The 20497-nt window shown below is 43.4% G+C and overlaps 1 protein-coding gene across 14 annotated transcripts in view; it reads left to right on the top strand.

The window, feature by feature from the left end:
* SNCAIP (synuclein alpha interacting protein) overlaps positions 1-20497 on the top strand; it is a 176899-nt gene that overhangs the window by 68976 nt on the left and 87426 nt on the right. For 13 of the 14 annotated variants that reach the window (XR_014147272.1, XM_081827193.1, XM_006728801.3 and 10 more), the window contains exon 2: positions 13506-13609. Coding sequence is in view for 13 of the 14 variants with exons in the window: in XM_081827193.1 (XP_081683319.1) it covers positions 13553-13609 (57 nt within the window). In the remaining variant the exon portion in view is untranslated. Of the gene's footprint in view, positions 1-6850; positions 7409-13505; positions 13610-20497 lie in introns of those variants that run through there. The other variant, XM_081827189.1, reaches the window with a different exon arrangement.

Below are 20497 nucleotides of genomic sequence, written 5' to 3'. Positions count from 1 at the left end.
ACACTGTCCCGGAGGGTTCCACCCCCCGCTTAGCCACCGGAGTGATGTCCCTCAGCGGAGCGGACTTTTAAAAGTTCCAATTTTGTGCTCCGTGGTTCTATCACTTGCCAGAAGCGGCCGACGGAGGCCCCTCCCCCGCCATCTATCCTCCCGAATATCGCCTCGGATTCACTTCTCCGCACGTCCTACCTTCCAGAAAGTGGTCGCTTTTCTGTTCAGAGAGTTGTTGCTATTCCTTTCTTCGATCTCCTGTTGAGTTTGTAGGTTTTCAGAATGGTTTGATCCCTATCCAGCTGAATTCTTGAGAGGAGACAAAATCCAGGTCTCCTACTCCTCCGCCATCTTGCTCCGCCCCCCTGTTCTTCGCGGTCCCAAGTTTAACATCATTCTCGCCCCTACGGTTGTTGAAAACTATACCACGTGGTATCTAGGAAATTGCATTACGGTGGCTATAAATAGATTTCCAAGAATTTTTTTTTTAAAGATTTTATTTATTTATTTGACAGAGAGAGGCAGTGAGAGAGGGAACACAAGCAGGGGGAGTGGGAGAGGGAGAAGCAGGGGGAGTGGGAGAGGGAGAAGCAGGCTTCCCGCGGAGCAGGGAGCCCAATGTGGGGCTCGATCCCAGGACCCTGAGATTATGACCTGAGCCGAAGGCAGACGCTTAATGACTGAGCCACCCAGGCGCCCCGATTTCCGAGAATTTTTAATTAAGTGAGGACACCTAGAACTTTTTCATCGTAGTTAAGTCCCCAGAGATGATAAAACAGACTCCTCTTGGGAAGCTGTTCTGTTTCAGCCGCCCATCATCGCTGGAGCCAGCAAGATGCTGTTATAGACCACCTCACAACTGTTAGAATGATAACAGTTGATGTTCTACCACCAACCAGTTTTGTCAACCTCGTGGATTAAGAAACCCAGCTCTCCCTGCCAAGACGTTTTCCAAACACCTAATGACTGAACTGAAGAGAAGACATCTGCGATAACCAGTTGGTCATTGACCATGAAGCCGTCTGCCGGCGTGCTCGAGATCATCGCTTGCACCACCCTAATCCTCGTGAGCGTGGCTGAAAATGTGTGTTTATTTTATTCCACAAGGAAATGTATCGCTGGGCCTTTACAGACATCCTTTCTCCTGATTTTCAGCCTTGTATTTGTCCACCTCCTGAAAAACTTGGTGGTGAACGTCATGAAAATTGTTTATTCTTCTGGTTTTGTGTTGGATTCCGCGGGCTGCAAAGTCGTGCACTTCACGGCCTCCCTGACCACCTCGCTGGCCATCTGGTTCATGTTACACTTTGCCTTGCTCTACCACCGGAAGCTTTACCTCACTGTCCACCCCTTGAGTGAGGCTCCCAACCCGGATCATCCGAAGCATCCTTGGAGGGTGGTGTGTGCCCTTGGAGTTGCTGGGGTGGTGGCGTACCTCCCCATTTTACTCTGTGCTAGAAAATCAGAACACCGCAGTGCCAGAAATGATACAGACCCCTCGTTTCCTCACAGGATTTACGTGGATTGCCTCATTGACTTTGGAAACAGGCAGGTAGAGTTATACTATGGGAAAATATTTTTAGTTCTGATTGATATTCTTCCTTTAGCCACCTTAGTCTTTGTCTGTTTCTGGATGTCTGTTCTCCTTTTGGAAAGAAAGAAAATGACATATGGCAACATCTGGATGGGAGATGATGATTCAGAAGTTGAAATCCTTAGAGGGGCCAAGTTCAGCATTTTATTAATGTGGCTGATCACTCCACTTTGGATTTCTCACTTTATCTTAGTCTATTTCTTAAAAGACTTGGCAGCCTGTGTCTTTTTTCCAGCCGTTCTCACAGCACTGTCTTCGGGCTTCTCGGCTCCAAGTCCTTTCCTGCTCATGTTGGTGAATTACAGAATGAAGTTCGTATCCTTCTGTGGTGCCAGAGAGGAAAAACCCACCCCTCAGCCTGCAAAGGTTATTCTTTATCCCTACGCTTAATGGCAAAGACCTCGGTTTCTTTTTTTTAATTAAGTTTTTACTTTAATTCCAGTATAGTAACATACAGCGTTCTATTAGTTTCAGGTGTACTATATCGTGATCCGACAGGTCCATACATCACCTGGTGCTCATCACAATAAGTGCGCTCCTTAATCCCCATCATCTATTTCACCCATCACCTCCCCCTGTCACCCCGCTCCCCTCTGGTAACCATCGGTTTGGAGAACTTGCTTTTAATCTCTGGGAAACGGGCCCTGGCCCGGGAAGGTGCAGCTGAGGCTTCCCTAGCTCTCATCACTAGACAGTTTTTGCAAGGGGGCTCGAAAATCCCCTCCTCTCTGAAAACAGAGCTCTGGGGGAAATGGCAAGAAGATAACGTGAAGTGGCGCCTGGGTGGCTCAGTCGTTAAGCATCTGCCTTCGGCTCAGGTCATGATCCCAGGGTCCTGGGTTGGAGCCCCACATCGGGCTCCCTGCTCCGCGGGAAGCCTGCTTCTCCCTCTCCCACTGCCCCTGCTTGTGTTCCCTCTCTCGCTGTGTCTCTCTCTGTCAAATAAATAAATAAAATCTTAAAAAAAAAAAAAAAAGATAACATGAACACTAAGTTATTAAAAGCTGCAGGAAAACAGGTCATCATGACATTTGTCATTGGGGACAGTACCGAGATTTTGAATGTAGAAATTCCAAAGTGACTGAACAAGGGTCACAGTCTGGAAATAAACTCCACGTAACAAATAATATATTAAGTATTTACTCTTTGCCAGGTGTTGTATTTGAAAACAGCGTATTGTTGAAACTGAGGGTAATAACTTCCTAGCTGAATTGCTAACAGTACTTGATGCCAATCTTGTGTTTTCATCTTATGTTTTTTCTTAACATGCTTTGCCCCACATTGAAAATCATTCGTTAAGTATGCAGTGTTCAGTTTTGCACTGTTAGTCATAGTACCTCAGCTAAGCGGGAAGCAGATTGCGTTCATTTTCCTTTCTCTAAGTGTCTTTAGTAAACTAGGGATAGATGAAAGCATTGGATCAAAGAATTAGTGCTTGCTTAATCATGCTCTGCGTGTATGCATAGATGTGCGAATATTTGGTTACTGAGCTATGCTTGTTTAATTACCTACATATCAAACTATACTCTTCTTCAGAAAAAGGAGTAGTTTATGTTATAGAGAGTTTATTTCCCCTTTTGGTTATTAAGTCAGTACATTTTAATTGGAGGAATTGATGAAATCTCCATAGTAATCTGATTTCTGGATTTGGATTCAATAAAAATAAGCACATTATAATAATTATAACCATAATTAGAAATACATGGCCAGTGGGGTGCCTGGTTCGTTCAGTTGGTTAAGTGTCTGCCTTCGGCTCAGATCGTGATCCCAGGGTCCTGGGATGGAGCCCCACCTTGGGCTCCCTGCTCAGCAGGAGGTCTGCTTCTCCCTCTCCCTCTACCCCTCCTTCCTGCTTAACTTCTCTCTCTCTCTCAAATAAATAAATAAAATCTTAAAAAAAAAAATACATGGCCAGGATTTTATTTTTCACAGTTAAGCCAGTATAGCTATTTGGACTGCTTCAGATTCAGGGAGTAATTATTTTAAATATCTTATAATGCACACATGTTGTATAAGCGTTGGATTTTAAGCTAATTCTCATTAGATTCTTATATTTTTTCTTTCATTTTCCTTCTTTATTAGTAGACATGGGATTTATTATACTGTAGTTCTAGTGACTGGATATCCCTGTATTGAGATTCTTGCTCTAAAAAGGCTGCATCTAAAATTATAAACCTGGATCTCATTAACAGGAGAAACTTAGAACATCTTTGTTGCCATGAAGTGCTATGGAGAAAAGAAATTTTAAAGTAACCAAGGCCTAAATTTTGTAGGGTTTTGTAGGCGGGCGTCTGTCCCTTATATAGCACCGGGAATTAAAACAGACACACACACACAGAGAGACTTAAGGCCTTCTCGTTTTCTGGGTGGTCTTCATGGGAAACGCTTAGTGGAGTCCACAGAGGCAGTTTAATCAGAAGGGCACTAGGCATGGATCCTGTATAATGAAGTTAACATCTGTGGACACGGAGGATGTGGGGAAGAGGTCACCATCTTTTAATTAAGTGCAGATGTAGCCAGGGCTGGGATGAGCTATTGATCTTAGGTAGCAGCTCTCAAATGTGGTTCTGGGACCAGCAGATTCAGCATCACCTGGGAACTTGTGAGAAACGTAAATTCCCAGGCCTCTACCCAGGCCTATTGAGTCAGCAACTCTTGGGGTTGGATCCAGCGATCTGCTTTAATAAGCTTTCTGGGGGATTCTCATGTGGGCTGAACTTTGAGAACACTGGTCTAAGGCTGCTTGGGAGTTTAATCTTTACAAATGCTGAGAAGTAGGAGAACACAGCCAAGATGGCCAACTCTTGATGGAGTCTTGAATGCTCTCCGTACATATTGCTGTTATGTATACTTCTGTCTAAAAAGGAATCGAGATTGTCATCTGTGTTCCATACATTCTCAATAATAATTGCCAAGCAAATCCACTGTAGAAATCAAACAATCTTTGCAAAATCGGGAGTAAAGCATGACCACTTCAGGTGCGCCAAAAATTTGGAACTTGGATTTGGATAGTTTCCTGTACATAACGGAGTAATGGATCCAGTTCCAAAATTATTCCATAGTTCCCTTCCAGAAGCCAGTGCAAGATGTGACTGGCTAAGGTCCAGGCTCAACTTCCCAGTGCTAGAAATGTTTCCTTTTTCTTCCCAGATATTTTCTTTTTGTTTGGGCCTCATTAGGTCATAGTTTTGTCCTTGTAGAATTGATAAGTTTTCATCTACAACAGAGAGTAAATCATATTCTCACTGAATGAACAACATCCCAGTTCTCTTTTAAAAATTATTTTCTCTTTAACTCTCTTGCTCTCTCTCAACCTCCATATTTCCTTCACATTCCTTGTGGGATCAGGGGGCAGATAAAACACAATTAGGAAGGTTCGACAGAGATTGTCATGGCAACACTGAGGAGAGGGGTCCGGATGGGTCAAGACTCCTGGTTCGGTTTTAGGCATGTTCCCACTGCCATCTCAGACCACACAGAATCTTTGCGTTAGGAGGCCATCTCTTCCTCCTTGCAAATGCAGGAGTCCCATCTTTCGCCCTCGAAGGATCCCTCCAAACCTCTAGATGAGCAATTTCTTGCTGGCATGGTTGTGATCTCATAAAGCAACCTGTTTCATTTAAGCCCACTCCAGTTGCCATTAGTAGGAAGTCTGCTGAGATTGGTGTACCCGAAACTTCCTCTAAGATCGACCCTTGGAGTCGAATCTTGCCTTTATGTGGTGGCTCTTTATGGTCATAGAGGGAGAGGAGATTCTCTTCTCTACATTAGATGTTTCCTTAGCTGTGCCACACGAGACAGCTTTCCAAACACCAACTGTCCTGACTTCCTTACTCTTCCTTGGTACATAACAGTTTGCCCCTGACCTTCATAAGAAGTGACATCCAGAACCAAACACAGTATACTATTTTTGTGTTTAGGGGCGTGTCTCTATTTTTTTCTATTATACATTCTTTTGTCTTGTGAAGCTCCTGTAAGTATGGATTCTTTCCTTCCTCTTTCCAAAAAGAATTTTGAATAATAAATTTATTTTTTTATTTTTAAAGATTTTATTTATTTATTTGACAATGAGAGACACAGTGAGAGAGGGAACACAGCAGGGGGGGAGTGGGAGAGGGAGAAGCAGGCTTCCCACTGAGCAGGGAGCCCGATGCGGGGCTCGATCCCAGGATCCTGGGACCATGACCTGAGCCGAAGGCAGACGCTTAACAACTGAGCCACCCAGGGGCCCAATAAATTTATCTTAAATCTCTCTTTCTCTCTCTCTCTCTCTCTCTCACACACACACACACACACACACACACACACATTTAAAAGTACCTCTTCCTCTAGGCTTAACTATTAAGGTCTTTTCAAGCTCTAAAGTCCTAGTATGAGTTGGTTCATGGTCAGCATTTAGATTTTAGAAATAAAAAGAATGCAAGAATTTTAAACTATAAGCAAGAGCTCAAAACTACCAAAAGACCAACCTTTGTAGGGGTTTGTCAGAGCAATTTTGATCTCCAGAATGAGGTTTCCAGCCCAGGGCTGTCTTACTTGCCTTTTTAATAAAACATAGGAAAGATTGTCATCAACATTTTCTTTGAAGATGAAGTCAAAGTATTATAAACCAACTGGCTATGGAACATGATGTTTTATGGAACAGTTCAGGGACCTCTCTGGGTAAGAGATGTTAAGGTGCACAAAGATCCATATACTTTTCTCTCATGATGATGATCATGCCTACCGTTTTTTCTATTGGGACTCTGCTGGAGAGGGGAAAGAGCAGTTTGCTTGGCATTACAGTTTGTAAGAATCCAAAGCGATACAATTAAGGACCAAGGATGTCTATGGAATTCTGACCCAGATGGCTCAAAGATATGCCCATGTTTCAGAGCAATCTGAAGGGCAAACCAGTAGAGTCCCAGAATTAGTGGGAAGTGGCTTGTCTGAGCTGCTTATCTCCTACTTAGTTGTACTTAATTTGGGCCAAAACATTCCTGTGTTTTCCCATCTGTGAAATAGAAAGGAAATGACTGCAAATCGTGATACACACACTCTACCTCCTCACAGAGTTGTAATAAAGTCAGATAAAAAAAATTAAGTGGGGCGCCTGGGTGGCTCAGACGGTTAAGCGTCTGCCTTCAGCTCAGGTCATGATCCCAGGGTCCTGGGATCGAGTCCCGCATCGGGCTCCCTGCTCCTTGGGAGCCTGCTTCTCCCTCTGCTTCTCTCTCTCTCTGTCTCTCATGAATAAATAAATAAAATCTTTAAAAAAAAAAATTAAGTGACTTGAAAAAATCAAATGGCAAAGCATTACTCTGACCCCTGCAGTTTGGGCAAGCTGGAGTAAGGGATAAAAGCAAACTTAACATCAAAAGCCCTGGCTGTGTGTCTCTGAGGCAATTGCAGAACCTCTCTGAGCCTCAATTTCCTTATCTCCACCAAAGAAATTTTGAAGAAATTATGAAGGCTTTCAGAGCCTTTGTGGAACATAAATGGGAGACTGTATGTAGAAACACCTAGACCCTGGGTATAAAGTTTGTTCCAGATCGGGCACCAGACCCAGACCCCAGTACAGAGCTTTGCTTCACCACTGTTTCTGTGGGCAGTCACACAGGAAGAACAACACCCCCTCCCTGGGAGCTGGAGCAGGGTCAATATGTTGTCTCTTGTTTGATAGCAAACATTTACTTGTATTTTCTCCAAACAAGCTGGCAACTGTGATATTCCAAGAAAATGTGCTGTGTTTACACTCTGGCTTTGGAAATAATCCCCTGACCACCCCAGCTTACCACCCTGGCCTTCACCCTTCAAGACTCCTTCTTTGGAGCAAAAACAGCGGTAGGTATGAAATCAATGTTATCCATCTTTCTGGAAGTTCTGCTTGAGCATTCTCAGCCTTTGCCCATGCTGTCACCCTGCCTGGGACACCTCCCCGGCCCTCCAGCTCCCCTCACCACTCACACCCTTGTCCCTCAGTGTTCAGCTTAGACCTCACCCCATCCCAGGAAGATTATCTCATCTCCAAGTTCTAGGTTGGGTGTCTCAGGCTCCTGTGGGTTCATTTCTCTTAGCAAGGACCACATTTTATTGTAATGGCTTGTTTTCTTATCTCTGTCCCTTTGTACTCTATGTCCCATGCCGGTGTGGAGAATGTACACGCGAGGATAGTCCATACATGAAGAAGGGGATGAAATCTCCAGAGGTCATGCTTTCCCCCTTACCCCTCGTGTGTACTTCTTGGCTCTCCTTCAGTTACCTCTTTCCAGTAGAAATGTCTGGTCTCTATCACTTTTCTTCTTCAAGACTAGGCATTTAGTGACTGCCATGCTTCTGGCCCCTGTTGAATCAAAGAGTAAAAGAAACCGAATCCAACATTTGGAATGAGCTGCTTCCTTGCCAGCCAAGCTACTGAGCCAACTGGGGACGACATTTCATATATTTCACTTTTTTCCACCCATGCCTTCCAGTACTTAGTTGGTGATTTTTTTTTTTTTTTGGAGCTCTTGTTATATTAAAGGCAGTAAGTCCAGTATCTATGTGCAGGCTTGCAAACTGAAAATGTATCCCAGTACAGATTTGGCTCTTTGTGTGTGTGTGTGTGTGTGTGTGTGTGCGTGTGCGTGTGCGTGTGCGTGCAAGAGCATGCACACAGGGGTGTAGGATGCTATGTTTTCCCAAGTACTGGTGAATTAAAGAGCAAAGAAAGAAGCTGTAATGCAAATCAGTTGAGGTTACCTCATCACCGAAAGTACTCTACTCATTTATTTTGACAAGCCCAACTTAGGTTTAATTACCAGGCCTTCGTAGGCAACTGGTAAATGGAGCAATAGTGACTTTGGCAGGAAAGGAGAGATGTGTGTAACATGAGCCTTCAGAGTGAGTCCATGCTGACTCCTTGTAAAAGGGAGTGAGGCAATTCGTTTTGAGAAAAATTTCAGTAGAGCAATTTAGGTAATGTGTGACTGTAGTCACAAATCCGTGAGCCTTTTATGAGCCAAGCATGCCAGAATGTGTACATTAAGTGAGTGGAGCTTCTCACAGAAATTTTGTTGGCCATTTCAAGCTTTTTCCACTTGATGATGCCATTAGCCAACAGATTTTTGGAAGTCTTCATTTGGAATGACCTTTAGAGTCAATTTTTAAGTTGCAACAAAAACATCAGAAATATCACCTGAAGATCAGCATAATACTAGAGTGGGGGAAGGCTATTTTTTTTTAAATTGCTTGCTTCCTTTTTATTATCCAGCTGGACTCTTCGTTATTTTGAGCTCTTTCCCCAGACTGAATTTTCCCTCGAAGGAAGCAGTTGCACAATCACTGAGGTCCCTTATGAGAAGGTGACATGGTGTTGATAGACCCATTAGGGCCATGAGCCCCTTCTGTACACTTTAATAGGCACTGGAGGGACTTCTGTTTTTGGCAGTTTATCAAAACTCCACGAGAGTACGAAAAAATCCTACAGACTTTGTGTACAGTTGGTGCTCATTATGTTGTCCTTTATCTCCTCTAGTTGAGCATGCGCTCGGAGCTTGGATGGAGTTCTCCCAATACCTCAGGCACACCAAAAGAAGGGGAGACTATGTCACCAACAGCTTCTAGACAGCATATAGGTCCCAGCCACCTAGCCCTGTGTCCCCACACTCTAATATTTTCCTTCCTATAAATTTTCCTACTGAAATTGGTAGCACTTAACCATTAGAAAATATTTTCTTTACCTTTCTCTACTTTCCCACTAGCTTCCATCTTCATCTCTCCCCACCCTTAAAAAAAAATTAAACACAGAACATACCTGCCTAAGTGAATAACAAATGAAAAGTTGCTAACCTCCATGAAGAAAAAGGAAAAGCTCAGCTGAGCTCGAAATGAAATGATTTCAGTTAGTCAACAGTATCTAAGGTAGAGATCTTGTAAGAGGTATATTGGGGTGAAGGGGGACAGTAATACAAAAGAAAGTCCTTGGGACCTCAGAGAACCTGGGACAAGTGACTGTAGCTTGTAGGGTCAGGGCTGATGGGGACGGGGTACAGTACAAATTTATAAATGATTGGGTTTTGAGATCTCAAAGGGGCCCAAGGCCAACTATGAAACCTAGCAATAAAAATCTCATATAAAGGTATTTTTCACCGACATGTGAACCCGCTCTTGTCGGCCCTGTGTAAGGTTAGCCCTCTTGCGTCCAAGTTGCTAGTCTGGCCAGATGGCGGGTAGCCTTGGTTTTCTTCTGGGCTTGCACTTGACACAGCTTGTGCCCTTCCCTCTGGTCGCAACAGCAAAGTGGCACCACATCAATCTACAGCAGCAAACACAACAAAGCAAGAACCTTCCTTCCTCCAGTTGTACAGTGAAGGAAACCTAATCCCCACCTTGCGACATTGGATGATGTGTGTGAAGGTTTTCTTTTTCTAGTCCTAGGAGAGAAAATGGAGGCTTTGTGAAAGTACAAATTATAACAAGCTGGTAATTTATGTGTAAGAAATTTTTTTGTTGCTGTTGTGGCATGAGAATTTAAAACAATCTTAGAATACAAATTTGATCTTGGAATACAAATGAAGTAAACAGTGTTTGGCAGGAGGCACCTGTACCAAAAAGGGGGTGGGGGGGTGATGGGACTTATTGTTTAATGCTGAATTCCTTTAAGGGATCAAACACTCGCATGCGCCCAGGGCCAGGCACGGCTTCTCAGGGAGGGGAGCCGAAGAAGGGGAGCTGGTGAACTGGGGAGCACGTGCCTGTCCATGAGGCAGCTTAGCTCCAGCCAATTGTTGTCATGGGGAATGTGGATCTGTGTTGGCCAGAGCCTCAGATATTTTAAAAGCAATGCCAGAAATCCACAATTTTATGTGAAATCACCCAAGGTCTACAAATTGGCAACTCACTCCGGTTTTTAAAAAACACTGCTAGAGCCAGACACATCACATCTGTGGGCCAGACTCTGCTCTTGGGCCTCCGGTGTGTGCCCTCTGTAGCTGTGTATTCCCTTAGAGCGTGTGGTCAGAAAGAGGGCCCGCTGGTTTCCATTGTGGGCTGGCGTGGGGGGCTGCAGGATGGTGCCACTGGAGCAGGCCGAGAAAACCACCGGCAGCCTGGCTCAGTTTCCTTATCATGTTGGATGATTTTCAGCCGCTGCTCCCAGCTGACCTCATCCCTTTCCCCATTACTCGGGAGGGAGTGCCCACCCATGCCAGGTGCCCCATGCAAGCGCAGATGCGGTGGCACCTTGAAAGAGGGAAGCCCTGAAACCAGACAAGAGGAATTGGGTGGTAGAGAGAATAAGGCATCTTAAGGAGATGGACACATGTGGAAGCCCATTAGGAGGAGAGGAGGGTCCTGGACTCCTTGGGCCCCTTCATCTGAGGCTGGACCACCCAGCCCACTGAGATAAATATGGGCAGTGGCCCAGCTCTTCCCGTCATGAGCTGTAACTGTTGTAACTTTTGTGTTCTGGCCTATGGAATAAAGAACCTCACTACCATCTCCAAGTCTAACCATGAAGATCATCTGCTTCAATGTCATGCTTTATATTATCCACTAGCTATGTCCCGTTAGAATAGCTGAACTAGAGTGGATATTGCTGAATGTATTATCAGAACACCTCAAACAGGGGCTCGATGAGTACTTGTGAATTTGCTTCATTAAGACGTGTCCATGTGTATTTTATATTTAGTCTGTATGTCCTTATATTTAAAGATGCACTCGATCCCCAGTCTTGAAACATGTTTTCCTGATTCATCTCTTCACGAATCCATGCTTCTGGTGATATTGTTTTCGTCTGCACCCCATCCTGACACTCACTATCATCTTGTGTTCACCAAGACCACAGGAATAGAGTCTGTATGTGAACAATTCAACCTGGAGTACAGATGTAGTGAAAAGAAACTAGATTCCAAGAAAGTCTGTCAGCTGACGAGCTAGAATCCAAATAGTCTGGATTGTCTCAGAATCCACCAGAATGGAAGAGAAAGTCATTTTGTGTAATTTGCAAGTATGAGTGTGCATTATTTTCCTCTGAAAATCTTTGTGAGGATTAGAGGAAAAGTGACATATTTTTGTACCAAGCAATTTACTTAAGAACCTCTTTTTAGATTTCTGTAAATAATAAAATTTCTAGATATATTTATATATAGAGAGAAAATATATAACAAATACAATAATAGATATATAAATATATAACATATATCAATATGTATTATTACTTATTGGCATGATTAATATAATTGTATAATTATTAATATTATGGTAATAATTAATTTTATATGTAATATGTAACCTTGATATATAATATTATATATATATAACAAATAAATTGATTTTCTCTTCATTTTAAACCTTAATGTGATTTCAGAAGAAATCACTTTTTTTTTTTTAAGAGAGGGAGAGAGGGGAGGAAGGGGCAGAAAAAGAATCTTAAGCAGTCTCCAAGCCCAGTGTGGAGTCCGACACAGGGCTTGATCTCACAACCCTGAGATCATGACCTGAGCCAAAATCAGGAGTCAGACACTCAACTGACTGAGCCACTCAGGCACCCCCAGAAGAACTTTTAATATTTATTCTAAATGGATAATCTCATTTGAACATGGTAATAGCCTCCCAATCCTTTCTTGGATCAACCCTGTATGCACTATAATTAAAAATATATAAAAACGGTATATGCATGTGGGATGAGAAGAAGAAACACTGGAAATTAAATCAACTGATGGTTTTGAGGTATGTGTGGCAAGTGATTTTTTTTCCCCATTTATTGTAATTAAGCAATTTGTGTAGCTTAAAAAAAGAAACGATCTCAAAATGGGAAAGCAATGCCTCCAGAGTAAGAGTTTCCTTTTCAAAAAGAGTCATTTCTACACTCTTGAGCTTATATTACTTAAACCCCTTTTCCTCATTAATTATACCCATTTTCATCAGCCTAGACTTATTTTCACTTCCCAATAACGTATTCCTTAGTCTCCTTATTTCTTGGCCTCATCAAGATACCCCCTTGATTAGAGAACCGAAAGAGGAGAGAATACATTATTTCGGAGGCTCAAGTCTGAATACATAGGACAGTTTCTATAATAAGAAAGCCAAGTTCCAGGAAAGGGCATCTTGTTTGCTCTCGGAGTCGGCTCTGCGGGAGACGCTATGCACTCAGGCACTGCCCGGAGATCTATATTTCTGTTCTTGACATCTGTAGGTACCACTGCCGCCGCCGATGGTGATGATGATAAGTGATGGGAAAGCGAACTGGGAGGTGATGTATCTTCCTTGACAGATTTAAAGGATTGCCACGGGCAGCCCCGAGGCAAGTGCTGACTGAGGACATTCTGGCGCCTGCGTCAGGTCACTGTGGCACCGTCAGGCAAAGCTGTGAGAAGCCCGAGCCAGACGGAAACCCTGTGGTTTACATCTATGCCTGGATCCTGTTTTGGGGGGAGGGTGAACTGGACATTGTCCTCCAACGTCTGAAGTAGCCATTACTGTTGGTTAGTTGGTCTCTGTCTTGTAGTTGGGTTATTTCCATGGGGGGGCCAGGATTTACTGCTCCAAGCGTGGCTTCCAGGGATACGCCTGCCGGAAACAGTGGAATATGGTGAATACCCTAAGATTTTGAGGCTTGCTCCCCATCCCCAAAGCCCTGCTTTCCCCCAGGGTGTGGTAAGTGCAAGGTGTGGGCTGGGTCAGTCCTAATATTAGTCCCTGGGGATGCGGCTGACCTGAGTTACTGTCCTGGCAAAAAAATAAGCAAACAGATGAAGCAAAGCAAAGGAATTTGGGTGCTCCCTGGGGAGCCTGAGGAGCTGAAAAGCCAGGCTGGGCCATCAAAGAGCGAACATGTGCTCCAAGGTAGCACTAGCACCCAATTACCCTGCTTGTTTTTGTTTGTTTAAATATAGATGGGAGTTTGGGTTATAAAACAGCTAACCCTTTTGCTTTTCTTTTTTGCCTCTGTCTTTTCCAGGGCTTTTATAAGTATTTGACTTTACTCAAAATGTGCAAAGAGGAATAATGGAAGCGCCCGAATACCTTGATTTGGATGAGATTGACTTCAGTGATGATATATCCGTAAGTAGCCCTTCTTGCAAGCAACACTTCAGGGGATTCTGCCTTCGCCTCCATGGGCTGCTTTATTGTAATCTGTATATCCTAAACTCTCCCAGTCGCATTGAGCAGTTGACAGCAGAAATCCCATGTGGCAGACAAAGTGGGGTTTCGGGGTCTCCTGGACCAAGAAGTGAATCTCACTTGATGGTGTGTGTGGTGGGGGAGGGGTTTGGCCTCGCTGAGCCTCCCCTTCTTAATCTGTTTCCTTGTTGTCAAAATCATTCACTGAGTGAATGTGTAAAGTGCCTGTGTATAGCACACGATTAACCCTATCAGGGATAATTCCCTTTATGTGACGGGCTTCGCCACAGCCAGCATTCTCTGGCGTTCACAAGGACACGGATGGCCAAGTTATTAACTGATGAACAATAAGAGGAATCCTCCCAGTCCCTGTGGGGTCAAAGCACAGGTTGGATGCTCTGGGGGAATACTGAGAACGAGTCATGCGTTGATAAGGACTGGACCAGCTGCCCTCTGAGGGCCCTACTTAATCCTGTAAAGCTGTGGGCTGATGAGCAGCTTCGTTCCCACAACAGCCGCCAACTTCCTGCTGCCTCCCGCTTCCCTCACGGCGGCTCTGATGGGTCATCCGTACGTAGCCTGCGTAGAGCTGATTGTGACGTACCCCGGGCCACACGATCAGTTCTGCCGCAGAGCCAGCCGGCAGCCATGTTGGCTCCTCATTCCCCCGCGAAACTGAGCTCTCGGAGTACGTGAAGAGGAGGTTGCTGTTTCTGAGCTAGCCGTCTAACTTTTCTTCCCAGCACCTCTAGGGTCACAGCTTCCCACCCTATTTTCGTCACTCTCTCAGGGCATGTAGCTTTGGGTCACTGCTAGAAATGGTCTCAAAAAGATAAGCTCTTTTCACACACCTCTGGCAAGGGAGTTACTTCTCTACTTCGCCATTCACTTTGAAGTAAAATTTGCATACGGTATACCAGCACTGGATTACTAGGGCGAGTTTGAGGAATGACCTGCTTTATACAACCTTGGATGAGTGCTGTGTACCCGGGGAATGCGAATTCAGCCTCTCCCTATCCTAGCTTCCAGACGGTCTTTATGAATCCTCGTTAAGACCAACGTGAAGTGACTTTCTTCCTTTCCACAGTTTCTTTTTGTCTCTTCTCTCTCTTTTTAAGTCACTCTACTTAAAAGTGTTCAGAGCATGGTTCTTTCATGGCACTCACCTCGAGGTATTTTGAGCTGAGTGGGGAGAAGCAAGGAAAGAATCACGTGGGGAGGTGGAGGGAGTGTGGAAACCGTCTTAGAACGGGAAACAGGCATTATGATGAGGAGCTGAGAGCAGCTCTCTTAGCTTTGATGAAGCTGCATTTTAAGAGCATGGGCTTTGGAAGGGAGCTCCAGCCTTGCTCTGACCTTTGCTCACTGCAGCATAGTAACTTCTCCTCTCCGAGATACCTACCTAACTTTTAAGGCTATTTTAAGCATTGAGTGACCAAATAAAATACAGGGAGCACTTAGCTTGGCACATAGTAAGTTGCTCTTAAAGTAGCTTGTGTTATTATCTCAGTGAATAATAACAATAATGTTTATATGACCAATGGTGAAGAAAGAACTCAAGGGGAAAAAAACCAGGCATTATGTCAGGACATTTTTTTTTTTTTTTAAATACAATAGAGCGTTTGTATTTATAGAAGAATCATCTGGCAGTAGCCTGTAATTTTGATGAATTAGGGATCTCTGCTTGGAAGATAATAAAGCGTGTTAGGCAATAGCCGGCACTGTTTAGCAAATCGGGGATACCGGATTATGTAAGAGTCGAGTTTCAACAAGTTGACCCCTCGGAAACATAAATAAAGATTGCCCATCTGTAATTGTGTAGCTGCACTCAAGCCTTCCCCCACCCCTTTAAATAGGTTTCTATTGTTTGGATCTTTAACACGCCCTTACGCTTAAATCAGAAGGGAAAAAAAAAATGGCAGCGCGTAGAATGGTTGAAACAGTAATGGCGCACATTCACTGAGTGCTCACTTGGGCAGAGGCATTATCTTGTTTAATCCTCAAACAATCCTGTGAGGCAGGAATTTCTCATGATCTTCGTTTTATAGATGAGCAAACCAAAGCATGGAGGTGTTACCCATCTTGTCCAGGGCCACCCAGCTCGTTGGGAGCACTCTGTCTCTGAAATACCTGCTCTGGGCACAGTACTTGACTGATTCTCCAGATGAATACAGTCTACTGCAGTGGTCCTTGTCGGGGTTGATTTTACCCACACCCCAGGGGATCATTTGGCAATGCCTGGAGCCATTTTTGGTTGTTATGGTTGGGGAAGGGTCCCACTGGCATCTAGTGGGTAGACACCAAAGATGCTTCTGAACAACCTAACATGCACAGGAAAATCCCCTGCCACAAAGAACTCCCTGACCTAACGTGTTGGTCATACTGAGGCTAAGCCATCCTGTATCTTTTTTTAAACCACATGAAATGAAAGAAGCTCTAATATGGCAACCTCTATAACATGGCAGATTATTTTATAATAGTTCCGTCAGATCCAGGTTCAGTCCTTAAATGTGCCAGAATTGTATTGTTCTTAGATAATAACTTCTTGGGGAAAGCAGTGGTGACCTCGTTAATGTTGAAAGATTGTTCTCAGCCTCTTTAGGTAAACCAGGAGCAGTAAATGTTACAACTGCTTTAAGAGCCAAATGGAAGCTATTTGGATGCTGACATTTAAAAATGAAGATGTGTTCAACTTGTTAATTCACTGGCGTAAAAAGAATGTAGTCAGTCCCCCATAAGCATGCCTTCACTTTTAGGATTCCATAACCTCTGTCTCTGACAGCCCTTAACGCCTCTTCCCTGGTTGAGTGGCAGGAGCAGGGAGGAAAATGCCCAATATATTTGAAAAAGATGGTTCACCCAAAAGATGCCCAAATTCACAACTGCCCTTCTTATTCTCTAGTTGTGGCCCTATGACGTAGTCCGCACTTTCTATCTCAAGATTTTCGCCTCCAGTCATGAGCCTGGTTCTTGTTTTAATTAAAACCCGAGCTGCATATTGGTTCAAGACAGCAACTAGAACTTTTTTGCCTTTACCTAATGAGACAGAACCCAGAAGGCAATCACATTATTTTGAAGTTTCCCAGACCCCAAAATAACGTTCATCCTTTGCAAACTGCAGGGTTTAAACTACACGTTCTTGTAACCCTGCCATCTCAAAGGAGAGAACATTGCCCAATCCCAGCAGGTCGGGGAGGGAGATGAGGACACACAGAAACACCACAGTTCAAAGCAGGGCTTTTCTGTCTCTGCAAATGGGTTTGCAGATTTCTTTCTTTACTCCTGTGGAAGCCAGACCCCTCTCTCAAAAAAAGAAAAATGTGCTGGGATATTAGTTCTTACTAGCCATAGGTATATTTATTTTATTAAGAAAGGCCATTTTGCTTTTCCCAAAAATAGTAGTAGACACAGGACCGAACAAATCAGAGGCTGAACTATAGATCTGTGGAGGGACCTCACCGCTAGCTCAGGCGTGGGCTTTGCCATGCACAGTGCCCCACACTGTGGGTCCGGTATCTTGGTTGAAGCCTCCCATCAGCTCCTATTGTCATCCGTTTGGCACATGAAAAAAATTGAGCCTTAGGGAGATCGTCTGGCTTTCACAGGGTTATAGGTACATAAGTGGCTGGGTCAGGATTTAAATACAGAACTCCGTGACCACGTTACTCTTCCCCATTCTGAGCGACTTGAGAGTATGGACTCTGGACCAGTCTGTAAGATGCCATCAGTTTCCACATTTGGTACTGATGCAATTGCAAATCACTGTTTGGAAGTAATGGAGTTGGTATGTATTCTAAATAAAATGTAAAACAAGCTGAAGCAAACATAGGCAAATCTCTTAATTTTTTTGCCCTTGGGCTCCCCCATCTGTAAAATGGTAATCATCAGCTACCTATTGCCCTGGATTTTATGGAGAAAATATGAAATTTTATGTATATATGTATATAAATCCATACCCACATATTTATGTAATACACACATATGTATACACACATGCCTATATGCATACACACATACATGTAAATACCCCCCCACACACACATGCACGCACACAGACAGAAGTGAGGATATACTCCATTCCTCTACTCAGGAATTTTTGCCACCATTCTATACCACCGTGACCACAATTTTGGTGAAAAATGACATTTTTTGACAGCCTATTTTTTGTGCAGGTTGCATGAGATCAAGACAAACAAGTGTCCTTGCACTTCGCTATCCCCTTTAAGCCAACCCACAGAATTTTGTGGATTTATTTTCCTAAAGTGACTGAACCACTGTCTGGTAGGAAAATAACTTCTTATGGCAAACAAATCTCCTTTCAGTGGGTTTTCATATTTTTCCATCCTTGCACTAAAATGCCTGCCACCCTCTCTGGTTTGCATGCACCAATTTTTACTCAAAGCAATCCGCTGACACCTCCGAGATTTCATTATATTCCCACAAAGCCATTTCATAGCAGCAGGAGGCCCCAAGGAAGGGCACAGGGAACTCACCAAGTGGACTCAGAGAGTTGAGTGGGTCAAGAGTACAGTTTTTGCCCTGATTTTAGTAATGAAAAAGAATGAAGTTAATCAAGGTACAAAGAACCTGGCTTGCCTGTCCTCTCTAGCGAGAGGTCTACCTGAGTAAGATCCTATCATCCTTCCCTATGTGCTTCCTAGAAGGCGACAAAGACTCTCTCATGTGGCCTTGGGCTGCCTCGGCCCCTTCTTCACTGTCCCGTCCATCAGCCCTGTCCCTCCCAGCACTCACCTGTGCTCTTCCACATTAAAACTTTTTTTAGTGCTTCTCAGTATGATCTAGTTTTGTCGGGTGTTCACATGTTCTTTTGCAAATGTCCTGTATTCAAGTCTACGTTACCCTACACTCCTCCCTTCTGTGGCCCCCATTATCGAAAGCCTCGTGCCTTGTTCTGCTATCATATGTCATCTGTGTTCTCTTGTTTTCCAAACACCTGCCAGGAAAGGAATTAGTAATTAATCTAATCCAGACAAGATGAATCATATGTTCATGTCCCATAGGTACTATAAGAGGCCGAGACCAGAACCTGGACCTCACGTCTTGGACTCGATACCTCTTCCTGAGAAGGTGGAGAGCAGCCTTATAGAATGATTTCCAAGAATGAACTACAGCCAGATTTTTTTTTTTTTTTTTGCTCTTTCCTTACTCTGCAGATAGCCCTAAAAGATCTTATCTTACCTGCTAGTTATAGCATGTATTAGATTCACAGCACGGATTATTTACACAAACTATTTACCTCTTATGTACCACTAGATTTTACGCTTATCTACTCAACAACACGTATTAAATGTTAACAGTGTGCCAAGAGCAATTCTAGGCTTTGGTGAACGACACAGGCTTGATCTATGTTCTCAGAGCTTACAGAACCCCATCGTAACAATTGAACCTATTATGAAATGTCAGGTTAACTTCATAGAAGGTCAGATTTAATCACAATTTCAAGCTCTGCTCTTGACAGTCTTTATATTTCTGTGGTGATTGATTATTGGCCCATAATTAAAACTAGACCATCACTGAAGCTGAACAAGGATTATAGCCAGGCATGTACCCCGCTGCAAGTTAAATTTCTTTTGTAATTCCTTTGTAATTTGTAACGTTTGCCTCAATAGTTGCCATTGCTTTGGCTTTGCTTCTAAATGCTCATTTTTATACTTGTTAATGTAAATAATATTAATAGCTAGCGTTTATTGAACACTTCCTATGCATCAGACAGGATTACCTATGTCTTATGTGATTAGCTCATAATCTTCACAGCCATGCTCTGATAGAAGTACCATTGTTACCCTGTTTTACAGATGAAGAAACTGATAAGAGATTAAGGAACTACTATTAGTTAGCTAGAAAATGGTGAAACCGGGGTATAACACGGGCAGTCTGGCTCTAGGTACCATGTAGGTAACTTCTGTTGAAATGACTTCTGCTGGGCCCGTTGGTCACCTCTGGTCAGCTCGGTTCATCCAGGTCTCTTCTCATCCATGACCACTCCTTCTAGCAGAAGGAGATCATTCAGTGCTGTGATATCTCATCAGCTTTGCCAATGTGGACCTTCATCTTTTGCCTGACTACATGTTGGCATTATAATGCTGCATGTGGTATATTCTTAAAATGGTCAAAACAGCTACTGAGGTTTCCCAAATGCCAACTGCAAAATATGTCTTAGCATAAAAGAATTCAATTATGATTAATTTTAAAAACCCTCTTGATGGAATAAAAACAAGGAACCAGAACAAAAATGCATTTGAAAATAGGATTGCTTGTAATATTTTTCTCTAACAAAGCCTAAATGGTAGAAAGAACTGTAATAAAGCAGTCTGGGATAAATATATGAAAATGTTGATCACCAGTATCTGCACTCTCTAGAGGCAGTGGCTGAAACTGTGGGCATCTGTACGGTCACCTGTGAAGTATGGAATGTGGAAAGAAGAATAGTCCAAGGACAGAACGGTGCAGAAGTATGTCCCACATGGTATGGGGAAAAAGAGGCTTCTACCAAAGAGATGGGAAAACAGTTTTCAGAAATACAGGAGGAATACTAAGGGAGCTTAAAAGGGAGAGAGGGATCTAAAGAATTTAAAGAAGTGGCCAGTAGTGGGAAATAGACCATTTATTATAAAGTGAAGTGTTGGATTTTCCAGTGAAGACCCATTGGTGGCCATAATAAGAGTGGGGCCTTTGGCATTTGCAACGATGTGGATGGAACTGGAGGGTATTATGTTGAGCGAAATAAGTCAAACAGAGAAAGACATGTATCATATGACCTCACTGATATGAGGAATTCTTAATCGCAGGAAACAAACTGAGGGTTGC

Source organism: Leptonychotes weddellii, chromosome 7 (genome assembly GCF_054177405.1).
Source record: "Leptonychotes weddellii isolate Sample4059 chromosome 7, ASM5417740v2, whole genome shotgun sequence".
Classification (NCBI taxonomy): domain Eukaryota; kingdom Metazoa; phylum Chordata; class Mammalia; order Carnivora; family Phocidae; genus Leptonychotes; species Leptonychotes weddellii.
Note: the sequence above shows the minus strand (reverse complement) of the source record. Positions and strands in the feature narration are given on the sequence as shown.